This window comes from Colletes gigas, unplaced genomic scaffold, assembly GCF_013123115.1.
Source record: "Colletes gigas isolate AHSC1104 unplaced genomic scaffold, ASM1312311v1 Colletes_gigas_Sc00026, whole genome shotgun sequence".
NCBI classification, from domain to species: Eukaryota; Metazoa; Arthropoda; class Insecta; order Hymenoptera; family Colletidae; genus Colletes; species Colletes gigas.
In genome coordinates, this window is record NW_025106655.1 from 2,731,088 (window position 1) to 2,756,737 (window position 25,650).

The following is a 25,650-nucleotide window of genomic DNA, read 5'->3' on the forward strand; positions in this document are numbered from 1 at the left end:
TCGCGCTGCTTGGACGCGCGATTCCTTCTCTCCCTCTCCCCTCCGTTCGTCCGTCTCTTTTCTACGCGATCGGCTACGCAATATCGACGCGCGTCGTCGACAGAAAAAAATTTTACATCGGAAACTCGAACGCGGGGGGAAAAAAAAGAAGGAAAATGACAATCCGGAGGGGCGAACGAGGATCCCATCGAAAGAGAAAACTCGTCCAGGCTAGAGCAAGCCTCCGTTCGAAGGCTGCATACTTCGTGTACTACGGAATCAGCCTAAAATTAATTTTCCAACTCCTTTGAATGCAAATTATATTTGCTGAAAAATGGAAGATAAATATCGGTGGAGGAAATCTCGCGGAAGAGACTACTGCTTGTTTGAGGACCAGTCCAGAGCAGGGAGGCAATTTTGCATATACTCTTCTCTTGTTCGTTAAAACAGATCATCTATTTAATAAAATAAAAAAAAAAAATTGTAAGCAGCTCTTTTTCGTAGGGGTGTACTTAATGTGATTTCTTTTGATTTTGTTTAAATAGATACGATATATGTAACTTTTGTTTGCCTACGTTTCATCCAAAGTCACTAAAGAGCATACGCATATTAAGAAAAATGCAATGTTTTACGAAACGATCAATACTAGAACAATGACACAGACATTCGTATACATTACAGATGTATAGAATCATAGAAATTTTCCAATAATAACGTTTTGATGCATGTAAACGTACAAAAACATAATAAAGCTCAGCTAAACATCAAGTGCTGATACTTCTATTGAATTAGAATTATACGAATTTGTTAGAAGAACGAATAAATCTCTGTTACGACCGAATTAGTGACGTACTGGAACAATGATACGGACATTCGTTTCCATTACAGAGTGAAACAGACATAATTTCCAGTTCTAACTTAAAATTTGAAATCTTTCTTTTTTTCTTATATTTCGTATCTTCCTAAGTATCTTGCTACATACTTGTTATTGTACTGTGGCTTAATGGAGTGTCCTTCGCTACCGCAGGATGTGCAAACAAACAACATTCCATCAAGGCATGCACGTCACATTTATCACAATATTCTTGTACTTGTCCGCGACAAGAAAACGTCGAGAGTTCTTGCTTCGATAATTCATTAACTTTTTCATAATACAACGCGCGAGAAAACAGAAAATTGATGTAGTGTTTATTTACGAGCGAGTATTATGCATAAAACCAGCGCCCCGGTACCGTGATAAATTCTCTGATCGAAGCTGACCATCGCTTTCTGTTTTTTCGAACGCGATTAAAAGCGTCCGAGATACTGGGAGCGTGAATAATAATAAAGAAGAAAAAAAAAACGAGTACGAGAGAGTAACCGCGGAAGAAAATGCAATTAACATCTTGGCGACGGTTGCGCAAAACTCCTGTGTTGGTACAAGACAGCTGGAACGCGACAGTGGTATCTGTGAACCAAGTGTTTTCCGATTACTTCATTCCCATAAATTTCATCCCTTCCATTCGGTCTCTTCGTCAGGAATTATACGATCGCGATAATCGAGAACGTGTACGGCGCTGCGAAATTCGAACGAAATTTCTCTTCGACGCGTGCACTGATGGTGTATAAAGCCGACGAGCAAAAACTCGTCTTGTTAGCGGTTGGTGCAGGAATCGTGCATAATCGAATAATGCGTTAGGGTACCCGTGTCATGGATAGAATATTAAATAGCGAAATTTTACTGTAATTATTAGGTGACATTTCATCGCATTCTCAGGACTCGACATCTTTGTTCCGTTGCTCGATTGTCGGTCAACCTTCGTGTCCATCGAAGAGATTCGAAAAAGGGCGATCGTTCGAGTGGGAGGCGGGCGCAACAAAGATCGTATTGGCTGTTTCGAGGCTGGCCCAAGGCCACCCTTCGAGTTCCGAGTCCGAGCATGTTCGGAGGTCCCGGTAGCGTGCGAATAGAGGGGTCCTCGCGTAGCAAAGACGTACGGGGAACGTGATCGAACCGACGTACGATCGGCGTCCTCGATCGGGGCGACGTTGGGCGTCGATCGGAGGCCGCGAGAGGAAATCGCGGCCGTGCTAGGTGTGGGTATACCTAAACGATGGACGGAGGCTCTGGTACGTGGCTCGACGAGCTCTCCGTAGCCGGATTGTCAAGTGACGTCAGCGCACCGGAAATGGAATGTAGGTAGCTGTGCTTATTAAGCTTCGCTGGCTGTCCGGAGAGGAAGAGACTGCCGCGGGGCGGGATGAAGGGAGAAGGCCTGCAGAGTGAAAGAAGAGAGGGAAGGATGGCGTTCAATTGTTTCCTCCGCACACGCGTGCCGCGTATCGTCGACGTCGTTCCTCCTCGAGCGAACGGACGTGTGGCGTTTTGTACGTATACCTACGTCCGTTCCGCGGAGGAGAACGTGGCCGACGGTGAAACGCCGTCAGAGACGACGAACAAACCGACGACCACGGCGATCCTAGTGTGGGCATCGGCTATTAAATCAATGCGCCGCTGTCAGGATCTGTTCACGCCTCGCTAATGTGTCCGTGGAATGTCAACGAGCCGAGTGCCGCGAGCTGCTCACGGAAACTCTCGAGATCCCTTGCCCCGAACTCAGCCACGCTTCTCCTACGTCCCCGTCGATTAGGCGACATCGTGGCGTCAACCTTTTTCCCCACGTTTTTTACTTCAAGTTTCGTCGGAATTATGAGGATTTATTATACGCAGCCAGAGACCAGCACTTGGTAGATCATATAAAGATTATAATCGAAGGGAATACATACGTAGAAGCATGTTTTCTTTAACCCTTAAGTGGATTATTAGGGCCCTCTGCAAGTTGAGACTAACAATTATATAATATATGTCATTAATTCATTATTTTGACATTGCTCTAAAGTTGATTTCCATTTACCAATTTGGTAAAAATCAGTCAGTTAACTACGTGCGTGAAACGCTTATGAGCGTTCAACCTCTGTGTTGCTAGAGGTGCTTGCGTTAAAATCGACCGTAGTCAAAGGGTAGTAACCGTAGTAAAATAATTCAGTTGAGATTGAGAGTCCACTTAAGGGTTAAGCTATCCAAATTTTCACGAACCACCTTGAATTCTAAGATGTCTTCTTACTTTGAAGTTCTCACTAATTCCAAATTTGACAAAAAGTTGATGACATGTCCCTATCCCTCTATTACAAGCTACAAACGTAACAATTTTTCACAAATTTGAACTGTTGAGACGTTGCAAGGCGACCATCGTTGCGACTCGATGACGCTGCTCGTCGTGCGTTAAGTTGAGCCTGTTGCCCCCGTTGCGAGTTACGTTTTCCGCGTCGAAACGAATCTAAAAATTCCAATTTACTCCGCGTGCAACTGAGTGGATGCGTCTAACGAGACGACTGTACAAGGCGTACCGAGAAGACTACGAAGAAGACATTTGCCGCGACAGGCTGCGGTTAAGAGCATTCTATTTTTACCGCAGGTGGCTGCGACGTCTTCCTCCGTTCGCGGTGACACGCGACGTAGACGATGGAATCGAACGCTTCGCGACGTCGAATGCACCAGACGTTGTGCCTCGCCGCGAACAAATTGCCATTTTTCACGAAAAGAAGTTATGTTTCTTCTCTGACCAGTTAAGGGAAGTTTCGGATATCTCGAACCTACGAGAGTTGTCACGACCAACGGATAAAAGTTACGAACGACGAGTAAAACAACTTTTCATCCATCATTTATTCCACGTTTAACGAGTAAAGACGTTTCTACGTATCTGTTCTTAAATATTTGTTCATCGTGTTTGGTTCGAAAGAATTTTGTAGCCCCATACGATTAATGTATATTGATAGTTAGCTTAAACTCGACTTGAAAAGTATAGATAATGGAGTATGTAAGTTAAGAGACACTGCAGGGTTTATCCCGTTTATAAACGAAGTAGATAAACAATTGCGACGTTTCGGATAAGGTCGCCCTAGAAGGCTATTTCATTGCTTGTGCACTTTTATCGCTAGTCGACTATTGAACTAATGCTTCGTGCACGCCTCGTCCATGATGACTCGGAGGAATGTCAACTGGCCGATAAATGCGGCGCCCGCTAGTCATTCGCGCGAGGAAACCTGTCAAGGAGTCGATTTTCAAAAATAGTCCACGGTAGAGCTTTGCTTCCGCGACTCTATAAAGGGTGAATTCTACGATGATAATTTCAGGTCGTAAACTTATATTCGATAGTGCGTAATAAACTTAAGACAATTCAAATTAACAGACATCCGATTAAAATTAATCCTTTGCACTCGACTATCCCTTCTGAAGGGGCATGCAGCAAAGAATTTGGATGTACTTCCTAAGTGAACACAACGACATTATTTTTTTGAAGTGATTATATACGACAAAATACATGAGCGATTTAAAAAAAAAAGATATGTTTGCTTGGAGTATTTTCTATCGTATCGTACTATTCGTAAAGTTTGAGTTAGTGGTAGATGGTCAATGGAGAGTCTCCGAGTAAAAAGGGTTAAAATCGTCGATTAAAATTAACTCGCCGCTGACGATCACGACAAAGGACGTCGAATCGACGAGAGTTTGAGAATCACTGTTTCGTGGGATGACCGACGAACGTGTCCGCGCTCGCGCAAAGCCTCGAGAAGCTTTCGACGAGCAGAGTCGTTCCAGGGAGGACACTTAATGGTCCCGGACTATCGCGACGCCGCAGAGAAAGGACGATCCCGATTGAATAATCCACGGGGACGATATCCCCGGGTATCGACAAACTCTTATCAGAGGATTGGGGGGATAAGCCGGTAACACGAATCTCGAGCGTGCACGTACGCGCCGGTGTTGGAGGCAGTGTACGCAGACGTCACGGTACGCCTATAACAGTAATTTCGGGGTAGGTGTGAACGAAATGCGCGCCGGCTAACGGTAGGGGTGGAACGTCGAAGGATGAACGAGGAGGAAGCTAGCCTGGACGTCAAAGCGCATGTCTTCGCGGCTCGAAGGGGGTAGCTGGCGCCTGCGCCCACCTCTCGACGTCGACATCCCTGCTCCTGTCCGCCCAGTCACCTTTTCCTCCATTCGTCTCCTTCTCCTTGCCCTCTGTTCCCCAATTCCATACCCTTTTTCCCCTCCCTCACTTTCCATTTCTCCGGGCATTTTTTTTCTTTTTTTTTCTTGTTCCCTCCGTCTGTGAAATCTCTGCCTGTCTCCTAACTACTTTTATCATCCGCCCCCCCCCCTCCTCCTCGCCCCGCGCGTCACTTTCCCTGTCTCTACGGAGTCTCTGCGTGTCACCGTCCTCGCCCCTCCACCTGACGATAGTTTCACCCCCTTTCGCCACGGAATCTCATTGTTCGAGCGCGTCACGCACCGACTAGGTGAAACCGTCCGACGATTTCCTGGTTTGGCACCTGGTTTCGCGGCTTTTCCTCCCTGGATCTCTCTGTTTGGATCCTGGATGGCAGGTGGGGGCAGCGCAAGAACCGGAAACGGTCCACCGTTCACTGCGATACGAGATCGATGGAGGCTCGGTTGAGTAATCGCAAAAATTGCGTAGAGATCTCGGCAAAAGGATTCGAACCTGTTCCGAAAATCGATTTAACGGTCTGTACACGGTCGTCTGGTACGATTCCAACCGCGAATCGAACAAAGAAAATTCTTTCTCGGAGACCGACCATCGCCTCCCGCGCCGACTTATCACGCTGGTTAATCGCTACGCTCCTTTCCATGCATAATTAAACGCAATTCGCGCTTCCACGTTAATAATCGGATGCGCTGCGAAGCGATTCGAGCCGCTGGGCCGCCGCCAGCCAGGTAGGAGCATCGCTAGTCGACGCTCGCAGGAACCGGAAACGCGTGTCCGCCGCGCGATCAACGCCTTTATACGGACAAGAGATGTCCGGTTAGCGCGATGACCCTCGCCTCACCCCCTCGAATATCCCATTGCTCGACTTTCCAACGATGAAGATCTCTTTCGAGACGTTTTTCCGGAACTCAGCCTCCCTCGAATCTCAGAATGCTCAAAAGCCCAAAAAATATTCGAGATTTTAAGCTAGGTTCTCCGCAACACGTTGAACGTAAATGAAGGAACTGATTCAGAAGTTCAAGACTATTACTAATATTAATAATCTCCTCGATCACCTGACTTAACCCTTCAGTGGATTATTGGAGCCTCTGCAAGTTTAAACTAATAATTGTTGTGCATTTCAAATGCTTTAGAGGAATGTTTGGCAAAAATTAAGTAAAATAATTCAGTTGAAATTGAGAGTCCACTTAAGGGTTAAATCTCCAATGTGGCACAATTACAAGAACTAATTACGTAAAATTGAAAGATTATTATTTTCGAATATTAGATTAAATACCCTATCTTGGCAATAGCCTGACCCAGTTACCAGAATCGACCAGCCTATGAAATCAAAGTTTAGGCTCCGTAGCAGCTAATTAAACGATTTACATATTTCTTAAATAAACTTTACATTTGAATTTCACGGGTAATCAAATATTTTTGTGTGTATTCTCAGTTTCAGTATTTCTTTATTGCGTGCGTAGGTGCTCTATACTGAGCCCTTTGACACGATATGCGTGTATTCTTTAGCCACGTGGAACGGAAATTTGTCGAATTTTCTCTTACGTGGAAATGGAGGGTTAGGCGAACAGAAGCTCGACAAAGGATTCCTCACTGGGACGACACACTCGGCGCCCAAAGGTGACGAGGCCAAGGGGTCGAAGGTAAAGGGAGGATCTAAACCTGCAGAGTCCTTTTTCTCGCGAGAAACGACTCGCGTTTCAGCCAACGTTCCTCGCCCGACATTGTGAATGGGTCGTTTCCAGTTTGTACACTTTCGTTCCCAAGCACCGGATCGTTATAGCTTCTCGGTGCAGCCTGTCGGTAAATCTGTTAAACGACGGACTGGTTTGTCTACGCGGGAACGCCTGAGACTACCATGCGTCGCTATCGACCGATCAGGGTCGTTCGATTATTAATATCGAGGAAGATCGTAACGCGACACCTTTCGGCGCCGCCTTCGCGGATCGATCGAGTCGGGAAAAATCGATCCGATTCGCCCCTTATCGCGAGCCTTCGAGCTATCGAACACATCGACGCGATGTCTGGTACCGGTGATCACCTACTACTAAATTTCCTTTCACAATTACTCTTTCGAGCCAATAGAATCGTCGGAAGAAAATTTTAAACATTACCTCTCTTTCAAAATTCAATTTAAAAATTCTCAATATATTACTTCAAACAATAAACTGTTGCAAATAAAATTGTAACACGCTTAACTTCAACACTGACTTAATTGTAGATGTTTTCCACTAATATGATTATTGTCGATTTGGTAAAAGCGTCACGACGTCCTTTATTTTTAGTAGATCGTATACTTAAAATTTAATGATACGGTTAAACTGTGTTCATTAATTAGGGCATGACAACGCATTAATATCGAAGACGGTACTGTTCACGACAAAAGTGAAACGTTCTGAAATCAAGATAGCGATCCTAACGATTGAGTTTTTGATATGTTATAATTTGATAAATATATGTTTAAGAAACAGGTGCAGTCTAATTTTACTCACTTATTAGCGACGAGTGGTTATTAGTGAAGGGATCAAGCATCTTCCAAATAGATTCTAGATAGATAATTTCTACTAATATAATTTTGATCTATCGTCACACCTACTATGACCAGTTACCACTGAAAAATCACCTATTTTCTGTTCGCCGCCGAGTTTGGCGGATCCTACGATATCCCGGGACGCAAAGGAAAGCAAAAGTCGCGGAAAGAGAGTGTGTGGCGTTTGTTTCAAAAAGCGTGGAACGAAGAACCACCGCGACGACTAGATTTGGCCAGATTTACGAGATGCTCGGACGCGTCTCGAATGCAACTCGCGCTTCAACCCTGAAACGCCGTTTATCAGGATTCTTTGTTCTCCCTCTGGCCACGTTTTCCTACTCTAGAAAATATCGCCGGCATATTTCAGTTTCAATAAATCTAATATCAATAGAAAGAAAGCAATACCTTCCTTCAAAATAACATTCCTATTTTTTATTTAAATTTTATTCTGCATCCGATAGACAGTCTGGATCCGTTCGACTGGATTTCATCGGGCGACTGTTATCGGCGTTTCGACTCGCGTGAAATTTATTTTCGTGACGCCTAATCGCCTGAAACCAGCTGTGCAAAGTCGATCACCTTTCTGAAAACGACGTTGCGCAATCCTGGAATCCTCGAGGCTGTCGGATCGAGCGATTGTTCGCTTCCGCGAGCAAAAATTGGACCAGACGGGGAATCTACCTCCAATTATTTCGCGGACGATTGGAACCGTGGGCTGCGGGATTGGAAACGGCGACTCCGCCGTCGGGAGGTCGGTCGCGCGATTATGTAATCCCGTTTCGTCGCGCGGGGGAATCGAAATCTTCGCAAAATCGAGACTCGAACAGCGCTCCGTGGATTAATCGAACCGCTGCCCTTCGAAAGAAAGAATATTCTTTTATCGAAAGATAAATGGACCCTTCCACGGTACCTAATTAGCCTTTTATTATTCCTGTAACTAATGTACCGATTAATCTTTCCCTCGATCAAATGTTTTTGCTAAAACTTAGAAGCTTCATAGTTCACTGTAAATATTTTCAGTGTGGTATGTGGAAATACTATATATCTTTGAAAAAAATTGTCCAAATGTCCTGTCGTTGGTTAGTTAAAACGGACGCTCTTCGCGAAAAGCATAGATCAACAAGTAGTAATTAATTCACGGTCGACGCGATCTCTGCTCGAGTCTATTAACCGTGTGTGGATTAACGTGAATCATAATGAATCGTATTGTCTATGAATCGTTCGCATAATACTTCCATTCACCGATCTCCGACGAACCAAGTAAACGTTTGAACAAACGGCGCGTAAATTACGCTCGGGGGAATAAAGCAACATTTTATTCGAATAATAGACGATAAGAATTATCAACATACAGCAACTAAGATTTTCAGTGTAACATGCTTATTCATGCTCGATTTGAACTATTTGCTTTTAGCGATGGTCGAAACGTCGAAGAAACGATAAAGATTCGCAAGTTAAAATTGGACGTTTCAAAAAATGTTAATAATTGAAATAAAACGATATTAAATTCGTTTATCTTTTATTAGTTGCTCGAAATAATTCAACGAAATCGAAGGGGTGCATCGTGCCTGCGCCAATGTCCAGAATTTTTTTTTTCCCTCGGTTAATTATTCCACTCGTCGCGATGATTAGCGGTTACGCGCGTTCCGCCGGAGTCGTTCCAATAACCCAGCCAACAATTGCGGGAATCACTATGATCGCGAACCGAAGATCTCCTGATCGCTTCTACCCTATCATCGGGACGGACTTTCGCCGATTTTAACGCAACTGCGAGAAACAAGGTAAATGGCCCGATCGTCGACACAGTTTTTACTGTCGGTGCCCCCTGAGTTATTATATCGTTCGATTTGAAAGGAGAAATAATCATACTCTAAATACAATAATCATATTCTGATTTTATCGTATTTTTGTATTTATTTTTAAATTTATTTCGGAGACGAAGGTGAAGTTGATGAGAGACTTGAATTTTGGACATTTGCGAGTACTTTTTATTATTTATAGAAATGATAGTTGAAGAGCATAATATCTGTGTGTTTTAAGATTAATTTGTATAATAGAATTGAAAGAGAATTATTATATAAAATTTTGAGAAATCTGTCTCCTAAGATAGGATCATTATGTTAATTTCAAGTCTGCATCTTTTACTTTTATCGCAAGCTCTATATTTTGCGACTCTATCGCGTTAATGTGACTAAAATAATAATAATCATACTAATGAAGGCAATCGAAAGCGTAGATGACTATGTCAGAGTAACCAGCATACTTGGTATCGAGTTTCTATACCGATGATCATGAAATTAATACTGATCGATACCAATACCGTATAAATCGATGCTATTATAAATGTATCTAAAATAAGAAACCAAGACTAATGGCACGAAATAAGCAGCGCAAGAAATCCGATACAAATCCGAGTAATTAGAAAACCTAATGGGTAATAGGAATTACTTGAAATTGTACCTGTTGGCAACTGCTTATTTCGTAGCCGTTAAACTTTGTTTATTCTTAATTGCAACAGCATCGATTCGAGTCAATTAGCACGGCATTGATATCGACACGTTATTCATTGCAAAAGTATCGATATCGAAAATTGCTACCAAGTTCTGTACGCGATCGATACGTATAATGTCGTTGAAATTTTATTTTTGTTCGACGAACAACGAATAAACAATGGTGCGTAATTTTTATTTAGACAAGAATTTTGCACACCTCAAGAATCACACACGATTCAGCGTTTGATATGTAAGGCGTGGTACCGTGCAAGTTATGCAAATGATCGTTCAACATGGAAGAAATATTATTGCGATGACTGCATACTGTAAAAAAAAGAAACATACGCGTATAACAATCCTCATCTAATTATATTAGAAAATCGCACGATTTGCTTCAAATATTCGTCCAATTTCCATATAATCGGAAGATCTACGACTTCTTTTGTTATTTCTAATAACTGGCTAACGACTTTATATAATAATCTTGTTCGGTTATTACCAATGATTATACTGTTTTACGAACTCTAATAGTCGGATGAAAAAAAATTTATATCGAAGTTATACCAAATAAAAACATCGTACTTGCAGGTTTGTTGCACGCATCGTAGTTTTTTGCAGATTTTACTGCATTTTTATAAATATCCAATACGATTTAGCCTGGCAGAGTTCAAAGCTTGTCGAAATGGATTAAATGACACGTTAACTCGACTGGAAACATAAGCTACGATGCAATTCTAGGCCAGGATTCAACTGCAAACTTCTGATTGGCGCAAAGCGTGTCGATGATAGATATGTGTGTCGAACATAGGTCCATGAATATGGTAATTTTTAGTAGGGCAGGCCGTGGACGAAAGTAACCATTTCACTTTGCCACACGATTTTGTAAGAACAGTTTACGATTACGAAAAACAACTCTTCGCAAATTCTCTCACTATCGAGATCATGATATCCAAGTCCGTTGATAATTAAACTTAAAATTATGAATAAAGACTGAAGACCAAGGTGAAAATTACAAACTTACCCCGAGTCGAAAATAACACGATTATAATTGAAAGAATTAAAATATTTAATTCGTTAGTTTCGACTTCGATCACCCCTACTTCTCTTCCAGATTTCACCGAATCTATCTCGACATCTACGGTACGATTTATCCTAACGGAATCCCAAACCTCGTTGAAATCGATCGAACGACACCTACGATGGAATCCTAGACCATGGCCCAACTGCAGACATCCAAATTGGCGCGAAGCTCGTCGACAAATCGGATCGTTCGTTTTATTCACGAATCGAGAACGGTCTTTCCCTCTTCGCGAACGCGAGGACGGCATGCGGGTGATAATTTGCCAAACGATGCAAAAAAAAAAGAAAAAAAGAAAAACAAATAAAAAGAATAACGCCAGTTCTGTTGTTTGTATTACTTTCATGTCGTTTATTAATTATAATTCAGTAGTAATTTAGTTTCTGCCATTCTAACAAAACGTCACCACCATTCGCCAGATCTTTATTTTACGTTAATAATAATTAATGTTTAATTATAATAATATACAGGGAGAAGGAGGAGCTTGTTTACAGTTTTGCGTGTATTCGGTTTTTTTTTTCTCGCGTTTTACTCTCGGTTTATTCGTTCGCGATTTTCTCTCTTGCGCGCCGTGTTTCTCGTTAGTTTTTTTTTTTTCTCTGTTCTCGCGTACAACTACAAGTAACTTTACACATGCCTTCTATCTCGCTCTCTTTCACACGCAGACGCATTCTCGGTGTCTCACTCTCTCCGTCAGAAGCACGCATCGTCTCCGACGCAAAATGTCTCGATAATTCGAAAAGAAGCCGCGGTTCTCAATTCGGTACGAATCTCGAAAATCGTTTGTCTCGTGTATACGCACGCAAACTTATAGAGGGGACACGAACGCAACGATTTATTCCTCGACGAGTCGCTATTTCAACGATAGCCGCGTGGCAGCACCTTACTGTCGTTCAACCCTCCATTATTTCGTCTTTAAAACAAACATTATTCGCTCGTGTGATGCTCAAACTTGTTCTGGAATTTTAGTAGTTCTTGCAAGCTGGAGAAAAATCTAGTTATTTTTAAATCTGTTAAATTATTAGACTTTACGAGGTTGATCCTCTGTCGTATCAATTACCAAATCTACAAATTCTATGAGATGTCGCCATTAAAAAACATCGTACACATTTTCTCTAAACTTTCTTTGGTAAACTTTACACAAGAGTCTCCAATTTGATGCATCGAGCGATAAAAGATCAACAACCCTCGCAAACCTTATCATCAAACGGTCACACGTTGCACGAATTTTCTTAATCATTGAATCAAACAATGATCCACTGAACTTTACTTTGGTGTTATTTTAATTCGACGTATTTTGCAATGGTGGGTGAACAACCGCGACACACTTAACAATTATCGGTCGTATCAGCGACAGTTGTACAAATAATCTTACAAAATGATCGTTGCGTCGGTGGCCCCTATTAACTCTTTGCAGCATGATTATAGCTCGAGGGTGACCACCTAGAAAATGTCCATTCTGGCGGGGCGGTTAGCGATCGGTTGCTTCGCCTCGCTAGATCGCGACATTTTCACGGCTGATTATCCTTGCACCTTATTTCCTTCTAAATCGTATATTTTACCCTGCCTGTGCACGAAAGGTTCTCTCGAAACAACTAAAATTCCAGCGCCGCAAAGAGTTACCCGCGCTCGTCGGTCCCGTCCCTCGTGGCCGTCTGCGTCACGCCAAAAACAATTTTTTTCTTCGTTCACGCTTTTCCTATTTACAAATACGCCGGATCGAAATTCAAACAACGCTGATTCGTTGCGCCAATAAAATCGTATCGTCGTCCGTTGGCGCGTCCAATAACCGAAGTCTTCGAATCTCTACCCTCGAGAGATCCTCCGGACCATCTCGAGGGCTCGAAAAATTCGAGGGATCGGGCAACGGAGAAAAATTAACAAAAACAACCTGGTCACGAAAGGATTTCGTTGGCTCAACAAATCGCCCTCGCTCGTTCTTCGCTCTCCCCGCTCCCTCGTCTTGCACGCGCGGTCAGTTATCGAGATATAAAGGAAAAGGAAAGGTGTAATTTCCTTCGACATCGAGCTGCTAGCCGACGGACGCTAGAGGCTGTCGACGATTTCCCTATCTCTCTCTCTCTCGTACATTCCCGCGATAGGACAAACAAATGCAACCTGACGTACCTACGGTTACTTCGGGGAGGGTTCTAGGACGAGTGGGTTGATTGGAGATCGGTGGCCGAGGCCGATTGAGCAAATAATCGCGGGGGTGGTCCCTGCCGTCGCCTAGACGCTCGCTCGAACTATCGACTTCCCGTAAAACGAGAGCTAGCAAACGTTTGTCAGAGATTCTAAAAAGCATCGTCCTGTAGTCCAGGAACAGTCGACCGAGTATCTTCGATGAGATCCGTGTCGTTTACGAGACATGGCACAATTTTCGAATAGACTCTCGCGCTACGATGTCGGAGTAGTCCAAGCGAGCCCCAACCCCTGTAACACTGAAGAAACGGGCAAAATTCTTATTCGTCGTCCATTGAATGAAATTTTGCGCGTCCCTGGGCTGTTCTGAACAGCTTCGAACCGTTTCCAGGTTCAACCCTATCGCTGTTCAGCCGATAGGCGAGAAACGGCTGAGAGCCAAGGATGTTTCAGACGTTCTGATCTCCGACGTGATCAGCGACGCGAAACAAATGGATCGAAGAGTACGATAAAGCTAAACGAGCTTAAAGATTCGGTGGGACTTACGAAGGTGTGATTAGGGGAAGGGAAAGAGTCTCTGGAGCGTTAAGGGCCCTGCAACCGGCACGATCGCCACGGTCTGGCTGCCGTCGGGGACCTGTCACTTTATGGTTGCACCCCGCCACCCGCCCCACCCCTTATTAAACTCGTAATAGAGCCGTCGGAACGATAACGCGTCACCTGTTCGGTGTGTTTATTCCTGCACGGGTCCAGATTCCGCTAGATTTCGACGACCTCTCGAACGAGCAACTTTATGGGTTTTTAATTACGGGTGTATATCGATGCCGCCATGGTGAAACTGATGGAAAAGCTACGAGAATTCCCCAATTCTCAGGCTCTGGGAAATTCCTGGAATTCTGTGGTCGTAATGGGGACTATGATTGAGAATAGATCGTCAGAGGATAGATATAACGATTTTTCGTACGATAATTAGTACAAGCAAATCGACGAAACGTGGTCGAACGAGCTATTTGTTCGATGGAACTTTACGTTCGTGAATACACTAATTGTTCCCTCGATCACGTTCCGTCGTCTCGTTCGAGGATTTTTAACTAGCACAAAATGTGTCAGAATTTGTACAACTGTTTTCAACGACGAGCTGCGGAATTCTACTAATAAATCTTTGTAACATCGTTAGAATCTTTGCGATAATTTATTTATGAATCTTTAAAATATGATTGTATTAAGAAAATCCTAATTTGCACAATTATTTAAAAGACTATCGACATTGACGTACGACCATTGTTGCAATTTGTTGTACAAATCAATGTATGATAAATCGTTGCGTCTATGTCAATTCACACAGAAGCCACAGACACGACGATTTTTTTTTAGAATTTGTTCAACTGAAGCGACATAATGTTCGTTTATTCGTTGACTATGGACAACTTTTCTTATGAATGTTTTCAAATCTAATACCAATTGAAAACGTTTTGTAAAGAGACTTCGTATTCTCCGAAGTCAATGAATAAACGAACTGCTTGTTCGACGATACATACACCGTTTCATTGAAGATGGCGAGCACAAAATATGTAAGAATTTGTACAACTGTTTCAACGATAATTGTAAAGTGCATGGTATTATTGTGTAGACAATGGCATGATTCCGCCGCATGACTGTCATTGCGACTCGACGTACGATAAATCGTTGCTTCTATATACAACGCGAATACGCCGATTTTTCGTGCAATAATTTATTAAACATTCCTCGACGACGACACCTACCACAGTCTTTGTAAACTTAATAAAACGTAACGTATAAGAACTATAAAATTCAGCCCACTCGTTCCACGTTATTCTATATATGGTAATTTTAATCGTATTCTGTGATTTTTAGTTATACGATCATTTTCTAAAGTCTTTCGACATGAATTTATGACCGTCGGACATTTTTACTGGCTCCTACATATTCCAACGTGATTCCTTTTAAACTCTTCCTGTTTATTCACTGTATTAACCATAGGCCATTTTTAGTCAAAAACGTTTCATGAAATACGAAATATAATATACTTTAACTCTTTCAAATCTGAAATTTACACACGGTTTTCGGCTAGATTTCGCTAACTAATACCTAATACCTAATACCTGTCTCTAATACACGACAATTCATTGATCGAAAAATTATTACACTAATACAGGTGCCAGAAGCTCACCGATTTTTCGCGTAGAATGATTCCTACATTTCTTTGAACGATAATTGTTGCACCTATGTCCTGTAATATAGAAGTCACGAGTACATCAATTTTTCGTGCAATAACGGCTATTTGAACTGTAATTGTACGTTGCACAGAGGGTTTGTTTGCATCCCGTCGATAATCCTTTCAACTTATCGTACGAGAAATCGTTACTTCGGTGGTCCCTATAATCGCGCGACAATCCTCGCGACGAGTCGTACAACGAATCGTTCCTACCACGGTCCCTGCGATCGAGGCACACAAAGAGTCGTTCGATCGTTTGAGAAACAGATCGCCAAGTTTCGCTCGAAATCCCCGCCAGAATCTGCTCGCGCATGCCGCGCGCGTCGTGGATCGTCTCGCGCGCATACGCGTTTCGCATAATTCGCGCGTGCTTCGAGAAATTTAATCGGAGAATTCTTTCGCGCTGCGATCGGAATCCGATCTCGGCGTCGACGAATGTTTGGGGCACTCGTTCGATCGAAAACTGGCGACCTATGCCAAAGATCGTCGCGACGTTCGCGGCTCTGCGTGCTCGTCGATCCTCAAACGATCGATAACCATTCGAATTTATCGATGTCGTCCTGCTGCAAAGCAAGCAATCGTCGAATTTTCAGACTATCAACGGAAACTGTAGTCGAGCATTCGAGGTGCTCGTTTGGTTGAGATCGATCGAAAAGAAAAAGGGTGGTTAATAAATATTTGAACGTTCGAGACACACTTTCCATCGAAAGGGACGATAACTATTTACGTGCACCGTCCTTTGTACACCTTTTACAAAAGATACTCATTTTTCTAGCGGCTAATAGAAATTCTAAATTATCGTTTGGGCCACTCTTTCGATCAGAAACGATAGCTATCGGTGATCTGGCACTTCTTTGCAAAGAACATCAATTTTCTAGAGATTAATGAAAACTCTAATTGAATGTTTGGAGCATGTTTTCGATCCAAATCAGTGACACTGGGTGCCTATTTACAGCGAATATCAATTTTTCGGATGATCGATAAAGAGTCTAATTGAATGGTTGGTGCACTCGTTCGGTCCAAATCGACCCGGAACGTTAACAATTAACAACGCATCTCTGGTTACCCACTTTCAACGGTCATCAATTTCTCAGACGATTAATAAAAACTGTAATTTATTGTTTGGGCAATAAACGAAAGGCAACAATGGTGCTTTGGGACACGTGTTCGCAAGAACGTAAATTTTGTGTTTGGTAAAAATTTTAATCGAACGTTTCAACCGATATCATTTTATTTAGGCAATTGATAAAAACTTTGAGCATTCGGAGCGATAGTTGGATCGAAAACGACGACGGCTAGCGTATTTTCGCGCCTCTTTGGACCGGATACACCCTACGAAGCGTCTACTGGGGGGAAAAAAAGATAGAAAACACGGGCCTGGAGTCTCGTTTCGCGTAGGCACGCGGCACAGGGCATCGGGTGTCGTCACAAGCACAGAACACAGCGTCCAGAGAGGAAACAAACTCGGAGAAAAAGCGATGGGGCGGAGGAGCAAACCGCGCGGCCACCTACGCGCGAAAAGGCGTGAAAAAAGGAGCCTCGAGGTCGCGATCGCTTATTCATGACGCGAGTTCTTCGTGAGAAAAAAACTGCACACCTTCTGCCTTCGACTTCGATAGCAATCGTAAGGAAAATTAACGCCAGCCAGCTTCCTCGCCAACGGGGAACCTCTCGTTCCACGACGAAGGCGATAGACCCAGCGAGCTCTGCTCCGAAAATTCGCGCGGTTCGACTATTTCAAAAGAAAATTAGCTAATTTTTGTCCAGAGAAAATCAAGTGAAATTCTATTAATAATTTAAAAATTGAAACCGTGGACGGTCGCTGCGATGTTTGGTCGAAGAAACATTGTTGCAAGATTCTTCGACGTTTTGCTAATTCTTTGGCAAATTCGATTCTTTTAAAGGAGACTATGGTAATTGTTCTTAGTAACGAAATATAGTATAGGCGTCACATTCTGTGCAAGAGACACTTCTATCTTTTTTAGTCGCGAGTTGCTTCTTCGACGACAATGATCGACGGAACCTTCGATCGAGGTAAAAATCGAGCAATTTTTGCCCGTGAACGAGAAACGTAGGTTGAGAGATTGAGCAGAAGCACTCACTGAAAAGACTTCTATTGACTTTTTCACCCTTTTGAAGCTCGCGAACATTTCGACAGATCTTCGCGACGTGTTTGGAACACGCGTTCCGATCGTGTATAGCAAAGATGGGCAGAATTTGGTTCGAATAACAGACGACGATTAAAAACACGTAGTAATTTATTACGTCGAACGATCGTCCAAACATATTTCCATTCGTTATAAAAAACAGTACAATGTAAGTAAGGCAGTACAATTTTGAAAGATCAGTAGCGATATAACAGTTTAAAGAAATTATACTTTTGTACTCTTTTAGTTTCCTCGATTTCGATATTGTGTTCGCTGAAAATTGCACGCGATGTAATATTTTCTAGTAAACAGCAAGCGCTGTCGCGGTGCAACTTAATTTTCAATTTTTCCACGCGCCACTCCGATTCTCAGCGTCCCGTTCAATTCCACGACCCAAATTCCAACTTTTATACGACGACAAACTCGTAAAAAAGTTTATCTCTCATTCGTAGCTCGGAGTCCTCGCGGAGATAAGAATTTTGCCCGTCGCTGATGTACAGCCAATCGGAAGAACGGAGCGAAGGGACGACGCCGATGGGATCTGCCGTCGCGACGCCGTGTACGCGGGTTTCCGTCGCGGAGAAAATCTGATGCCGATCCGGCGGCCAATCGCAGAGCGAGAATATCGAGTGGCGTCGATATTCGTGAATCGCGTGCATAATTTTCGTCGATGGACTTGTTCGCGACGAAATCTGAGCGACGGAGACGATGATTTCTATTATTTTTTTGTCCATTTGCCATAAAGGGGTGTAGTTTTCGTTGTCGAGAGACGATCGGAGAGACGGATACGAACGAGAGAGAAGAGTAGAGAGGGCGCGAACAATCGTGCAACGAGGACAAAGAGAGCAAAGACAGGAGGCTGCGGCGACGACCGAACGCAAGGTTCTCGCTCTGCGATTAGCCTCCGGGCGAACGGAATGACAATAATAACATTAATAATAATAATAATTAATAATAATCGGTAATAATAAGGAATAATAATAAAAATGACAATAAAGAGATGACGAAAAATATAATAGCGATAATAATAAAGACCATCCGTAACGATGACAAATAATAAATGACAGACCTGTCTCGTCGTTTACAATAGTTTCATTTTTTTTTTTTCTCTCTTCTTCCTTCTTTCATCCGCGATACCTCGATAATAAAAACGTCGCAAATAATATATAATATAGCTACAACCTCTCGACGTTGCCATAGATTTCTCTCTCTCTCTCTCATATACATAGACTTTGTTTTATTTATACATATATAATATTTATATCCATTCGTATATATATATTTATTTATTTATATATATATATATATATTTGTATTTATATTTATATACTTACTCTTTATACAGAAGGGGTTTTTCTTTGCGAGGGGGTACTGCTGTCGCTAGGATTCGGCACACGTTTTCCGGGACACGCGCGTCATTTTTTCCCCGTTCTGGGCGCGTGTCCTGTCCCTCTTCGCGAAAATCAGCTCGTCTCGTTCGTCTTTTCGTTTTATCTTGGTCGCGGCCCGCGCCGTTGATTCCCCACCGACTTTTTATATCCCCGGTTCCATTTTCACGGGCGACGACAACGAAGAAGACGAGACGTCGACGATGCACGCTCTCTCACTTAACTTACTAGCATTTACGTGGTACATTATTTACAGTCCATATTTACTTATGTTACATCATCCGGGCGGGTTTGCCTCGAACAAATCCCGCGCGAACACACCGCTTCTTCGCCTCTGGCCGCGTCCGTCCGTCGCTGTCCGCCGAAGGACGATTCCCCCGTGTCGTTCGTCGATGTCACACAACGCGCACTATGCCGCTACCCCCGTCGTCGCTGACGACGTTTAACGACGCGCAGCGTCCCATTTTTTAAATTTCTATTATTATACTTTTCCATATACCGAACGAACGAACGGCCGGGACGGACGGATCGAGCCGACGATCGTAACACGAATTTTTACGCACACTTTCCGGACACCAGGGTGGATAGACAATCGCGCGGATTCAGCATAGACGTACGTAGGTAGAACGTATCTAACACAGATGAGAACGATCGATGGGCATCCGGATTTTCTCGACGACGACGGCGACGATACCCTGGGGGCGTTGATTGGCGACGACCATAGACGAGGAATGAGCGGCGGCGCGATTCCCATCGCGCCGTATAACGGGCCTCCCCGTTGGCCCGGGCTCGGCCTCGTTGAACCCCATTGAACCTCGTCGAAACGATTTAGACGATGATGACGATCACTGGCGCGCGCTCTGGACCCGGATCAGATCGGTCGCGGGTCGGTTACGTCGCGCCGTGATGGTAGGCTCCTCCGTCGAGCTGCCGACTAGGAGCGGACAGAACGCGAGACGCGTCGGGACAGCTCGTTGGCCACGGCTACGAAGTGGCCGAATAGCTGCCTGTGCGCGCCTGCAGGTAATGATGATAGAACGGAGGGAGCGTGTCCGGCGGCGACGAAACCACCGGGTTGTTCACTGAGTTTTGAGAGGTTATCGAGAGGCCCAACGGGGGAGGCCCGGGCGAACGCTAGTGGGCCGCCAACGAGTGGGCCGTGAGACCCTGAGGACTGAGCATCGGCGGACTGTGGCTGTGGCCCATCGGCGAGCCGTGAAGGTGATCCTGCGTGTGGTATCCCTGATGCAGACCAGCCTGTCCCTGGTGACCGGGCGGCATACCCTCCATCATACCGTCGCCGAGCGTGTTCGGCGGCGTCATCCTCTTCTCCTTTTGCCGTCGGTTGCAGAACCACACCCGCACCACCTCTTTCTCGAGCTGCAGGCTGTCCGCCAGCGAGGTGATCTCCTGCGCGGACGGTTTCGGCTGTTTGTGAAAGTGTTGCTCGAGGGCGCCTTTCACGGACACCTCGATCGAGGTGCGCTTCTTTCGTTTCCTGCCCTGAGCGGCGATCTTGTCGATGCTCGTCGGCGAGCCGGTCGTCGAGTCCGCCTCCTCCAGCCACTTCTGCAGCAACGGCTTCAGCTTGCACATGTTCTTGAAGCTGAGCTGCAACGCCTCGAACCTGCATATCGTCGTCTGCGAGAAAACGTTCCCGTAGAGGGTGCCGAGCGCCAGACCCACGTCCGCCTGGGTGAACCCGAGCTTGATGCGACGTTGCTTGAACTGCTTCGCGAACGCCTCTAGGTCGTCCGAGGTCGGTGTGTCTTCCTCGCCGGCGCTGTGATCCCTGTCGTGCGCGTGGCCGGGGTGCAACGGGTGACCGACGGGCGAGCCCGGGTCCCTCAGGTTCGGATGAAGGCCGGTCTGGTGGTTGTGCAGCTGAGGATGATGCTGATGCGGATGGGAGTGCAGCATGCCGTTCATCGCGGCGTGGTAATGTTGAAGGGTGGTGGGCGAGGCCGCGCCACCGCTGGGATTGTAGTGGGCCGACGGTACGACGGGCGCGTGCCAAGGATGCGGCGAGGCCATCCCGGGCGATTGATGGGAACCGCCGCGATGATGCATCGACTGGTCGTTGGCCGCGGCCGCGGCCGCCGCTGCGGTCGCCGCCGCCGCAGTCAGAGGCTTCACGTCCAAACCCGCGTTCGTCTGGTGCGGATGATGATGCGGGTGATGGCTGGTGTGGTGCATCCCCATCGAGGACGCCCAGTGATCGCTGCTCGGTTGAAGGCTCACCCAGGGGTTCGCCGACGAGAGGCTCGCCGTCGGGTGCGACAACCCATTCGGCGACGGGGACGACGACACCTGATGATGATGATGGTGGTGGTGATGATGCTGCGGCGCCGGCATATACTTCATCTCCCCGGCATCGGCGGCGCTGCGAGGCGAGCCCGAGGAGTAGCCACCCACGGCGATGTTCATCCCGATCGCGGTACCCGAACCAACATCCAGCTCGGACGACACTGCGCTACCAATCGGCATGTACGTGGTAGCTGCCATCTACCTCCCCTCGTTCAGAGGTATCGACAACCCTGCTGCTCGCTATTTCCCTTAAACTGTCTTTCCTTCTTCCCAGCGTTCAGGGCTGCCCCGACAGGGCACCCTCTCGGTTTCGTTCTCTTCGCTCCTCGCCCCGACCGATATTCGTCAAAGTCCTTTTGCTTGAGTGTTCCTCTGATTGCGTATTCCTTGGTATCCTGGTAGCGCGAATGCCGCGAATCGATCGGTAAACAAAACGATAAATTCAACCGTCCTTGTCACAGACTCCGGGAACTTACGCGGAACCTCGTAACCGACTATCTCTTCTAACGTACTACGATGAATGTTCGAAGAACTCTGTTTCCTGGTCAGCGATCACCGATCACACGCAGCGCACAGTCCATCGTTCGCGACGACGCACCAAATCCCGAGCAAGCGGCATCGTCGCGCGTGCGAACAACTCGCAGTCCATAGTTTTGTCAGATCGACGATTGTAACCCGCGTACGGTACGACGAACATACAAACTGGTGGATTTCACCCGTCCACCGGGGAGGATTGCTCCTCCGGTGACGCTGTCGTAATCTCGGGTGTAAACGCACCCCGAGCCGCGGCTGTCGAGCGAAATTCTCGGAACAAACCCCGATAACACTCGCGAGGTCCTTTTACCGGTGGTGATCACTCATCGCCGGGACGCGTTATTATCACTTCTTAGGTCTCGTTCGCGAACCTAGTCGCTAGCCGATGGCAGACTCGTCGTGGACGGTGCACGTCGCGACACTCGCGTGAAGCAGTACGGTCAGGTACGACGCTGCTGGCACGGGCACAGGACGGTACTCCGGGAACGCGAAACGGATCCGCGACGACGAGTGCGGACGAGCGGCAGCCAGCACGGTAGGCGAGTAAAAGGTGCACGGCGGTGTCTCCGGTTGCGCGCGTGTGCGTTTTCCTCGCGCACGGTTGTCTCTCCCGGTCGCGAGTGTGTGGTACGCGACGAACAAGAGCGAGAAAGAGGAGAGAGAGTGAAAGAGAGAGAGAGAACGATCGTGTGTTGCGCGCGAGAGGAGAGACGACGGGTCGCAAAAGATCTCGCTCGGGCTCTCTCATGCGTTATGCATGTCGTAGCTGAGAGCGACTGACTGCCTCGCCTCGCAGCTCGCTCGAGGTTCCCGAGGCTCCCGGACCGCCGCACGGTGGAACCGACTCATGCGCGCCACCGTCCTGCACATCCCCACCACCGGCCAACACTCGACCGACGATTGGCTCGGCTCGCAAGGTGGCCGTCGACGAACGTCACCGTCGGGCGGAACCCGAACCGACCGCGCCCCCTAGGCAGCCTACGCACCCCAGGCGCCACTGCTCTCACCCCTGTCCTCTCGCTCCGCGCCCCTACCGCGCCGCCACCACCGCCGTCGCTGCTACACTCCGACTCGCCTCGACCAGCTCCAAGCCTCCGCTCGACTGCGTCCGCTGACGTTGACGCCGTCACCGCGCGAACACCCAACGAGTCCGAAATCGAGGGGCCAGAAACCGTCAGCCGCGCGACTCGACCGCTCCTATCCGTGGCTCCGTGCACCCATGCACCCGTGCTCCGTTCCACGAACCATCTAGCGCGCAACCCTTACGCCACGGAGAGGAGATTCCTTCGGTTTTCTCGTCGTCGACGATGCCGCTTTACAGCCGTCCTCGCGTATTCGCGCGTTCCTACGGAAGTCCGGTCACGGAGGTCGCGGAGCTGACGCAACAGGTCCCAATTTTCGAGGCTGACTCCGCGGAGCCGCCGGAACAGCGATAGAATATGCACCGATTCCTCCTAGCGTCGGAGATGCGCGGTTAGTCGCTTTTATCGCTTTTCCGGTTCTACACGGAGGTAATTTTTAACCTTTTGCGCTCCCGTGGCTCGATAGCTCCGAGACCCGAGTTTCTATCTTGACAAAAGATGGATGTTTTTTTTTATCTCAAAGATTGGTGTTCAATGTAGAGACCAATATGTATATTATATTGTGAGATTTTAGCTTGTTTCTTTTATTTGTTTGCACGAAACTAGCATTTAAACTAGCATGTTTTCCTCGCAACTTCTATCGTTTTGAATTCCTGTCTCCGATAGTAGCATAAAAGTGATCCAATTTCAAACTTTTCCGTGCTCCCTTCTAAACTTCTATCGAGACACCATGCAATAATGTAGAGTGCAAATGAGAATTTCAAGACTTTTAAAACGACGTAGCTTCCACATAAATAAAATAGATTCAATTTTAAAAGAGTCGTGCAGAAATGATGCTACGTGAAATGGAAAAATTCAGCACCCTGATGTTACGAGAATTTGCTTAAAAATTTTAGTGATACGAGAACAATTGTATTTTTAAATAATTGGACGAACCGAATAGTAGGCAATATTGTACAGTTTTGAATACTTGAAAACAAATCTTGTTGAATGTTTTATTACTTTCAGACGTTTCAGTCATTGAAAAACACGATTTCTTTATTTTATAAACACAGATGTTCCTTATCTGCTTAAACTCACATTGTATGACACTGTAATACGTACGAAGGAAACAAGTACCCATCGCAGATGTTTTGAAAATTACGTGCAAGGGTGTGGATTTGTGGAACGTTAAAATGTGTACGTAATTGTAATAAAATTATATGTCGAGGAGAGCGTGCCGTTCGAGCGCAAAGGGTTAATATATCTCTGTCGCCGAGCCGCTGAATCTTTACTTCGTGTTTGTTTCTTAGTCGATCGATATTCGGTTTAACCCCTCGCCTTGCAGAAACCATTAGAGACTGGGACGTAATTCAGGAAATTTTTTTGCAAAAATAATGTTCCCTGTATTTATGATGTTTGCTATTCGTAAAATGAATCTGTTCCTATTATGATTACCACATACGCGAACATACTTAAAAAAAAGATCAAGTAATGGACGTTTGAGAAATTGTATTTAATTTGTACAACAAGGGGTACGATAAGGAAATGCGTATTTTGAGTATCGAGTCCGAATCATTTGTCGCGGTAGCTCATTAGAGATCGCTCGTGGCGTCACGTGACCAATCGACCAGAGTTTTGTTTCTCGAGATGTTCGATCGATTCAGGCGACGGCGCGGTGCAAGCGATTTCGAACGAAATGATGATCGCGCGAACAGTTGAATGGTATTTTATTTCAGCGAGCTATTCAAAGCAGCCATTTGTAATCAATTGTTTTTGTATACAACAGATTTCACTGATCTATACCATTATGGATAATAAAGAGAGATATTAACGAAACGATGCATTTATTGACCCTCTTATTTCCGTTTCATTTTGCACCTTATTCTCTTGTGTGTAAACAGTACTCTCAAACCTCCATTATTTAAGTTTAAATTAAAAGAAGCGTCCAACCATCAAATGTTCTCATAAAAATAAACATCATTTATGTTTTCAATCGTCGAGCATTCCTTAAATTATATGCATATATCGCATAACATTGAAAAAATGTTAAAAACCGTAACTCATTAGACTATCCGGAACATCTGCAAATTATAGCTTGAACGTTTCAATCTCTTTGTTTGGGTTTCCATCAGGAACTAAAAATCGATGTTAGATACGGAGATATAACATTTTTACATAATCAGAAAGTAAAAAACGCTTTTTTATATAATATAAGACAACGAGAATGATTTACTAGGAAGGTTATGCAATCTGCAGTGTTACGTAATCGACATTGATATAATATATAACATTTTCGATCTCGTTATGTGTCCTTTTTAGGACGAGCATAGTACAAACGAAGGAATAATATTTAAATGTAAATATTTCGTTATATTACACTTTGAATCTACGTTTCTTTGGTAACTGCATAAATTTAATTTAATTTAAAACTAGTAAAACGTACGTACACACAGTATCTTTTAACAATGTTAGAATAAATTATAATCAAATCACACTGCTGCAAACGAACAACAGCAGACCAAAATTGCAACCTGCCATAGATATATTTACATACAAAATACAGTCTATTATTTATTTATGAGTAAAAACATAAAATAGGGTAATTAAAAGAGTGAACATACTATTTCTGTTATTTCGTTTAAAAGTACTGATCTCTTTGCATCCAATAGGGGTTGAAGTTTCCAAGAAATTCGAAGTTTCGTTTTTCG

At 45.0% G+C, this 25,650-nt stretch overlaps 1 protein-coding gene across 1 annotated transcript in view; it reads right to left on the reverse strand.

The window, feature by feature from the left end:
- The window catches only part of LOC122401631 (POU domain protein CF1A), a 50,958-nt gene extending 28,280 nt beyond the window's left edge, over positions 1-22,678 (reverse strand). The window contains exon 1 of the mRNA XM_043403869.1: positions 18,984-22,678. Within this exon, the coding sequence (XP_043259804.1) occupies positions 20,172-21,542 (1,371 nt within the window). The 5' untranslated portion in view covers positions 21,543-22,678 and the 3' untranslated portion in view covers positions 18,984-20,171. The remainder of the gene's footprint in view (positions 1-18,983) is intronic.
- Positions 22,679-25,650: the final 2,972 nt, after the last annotated feature.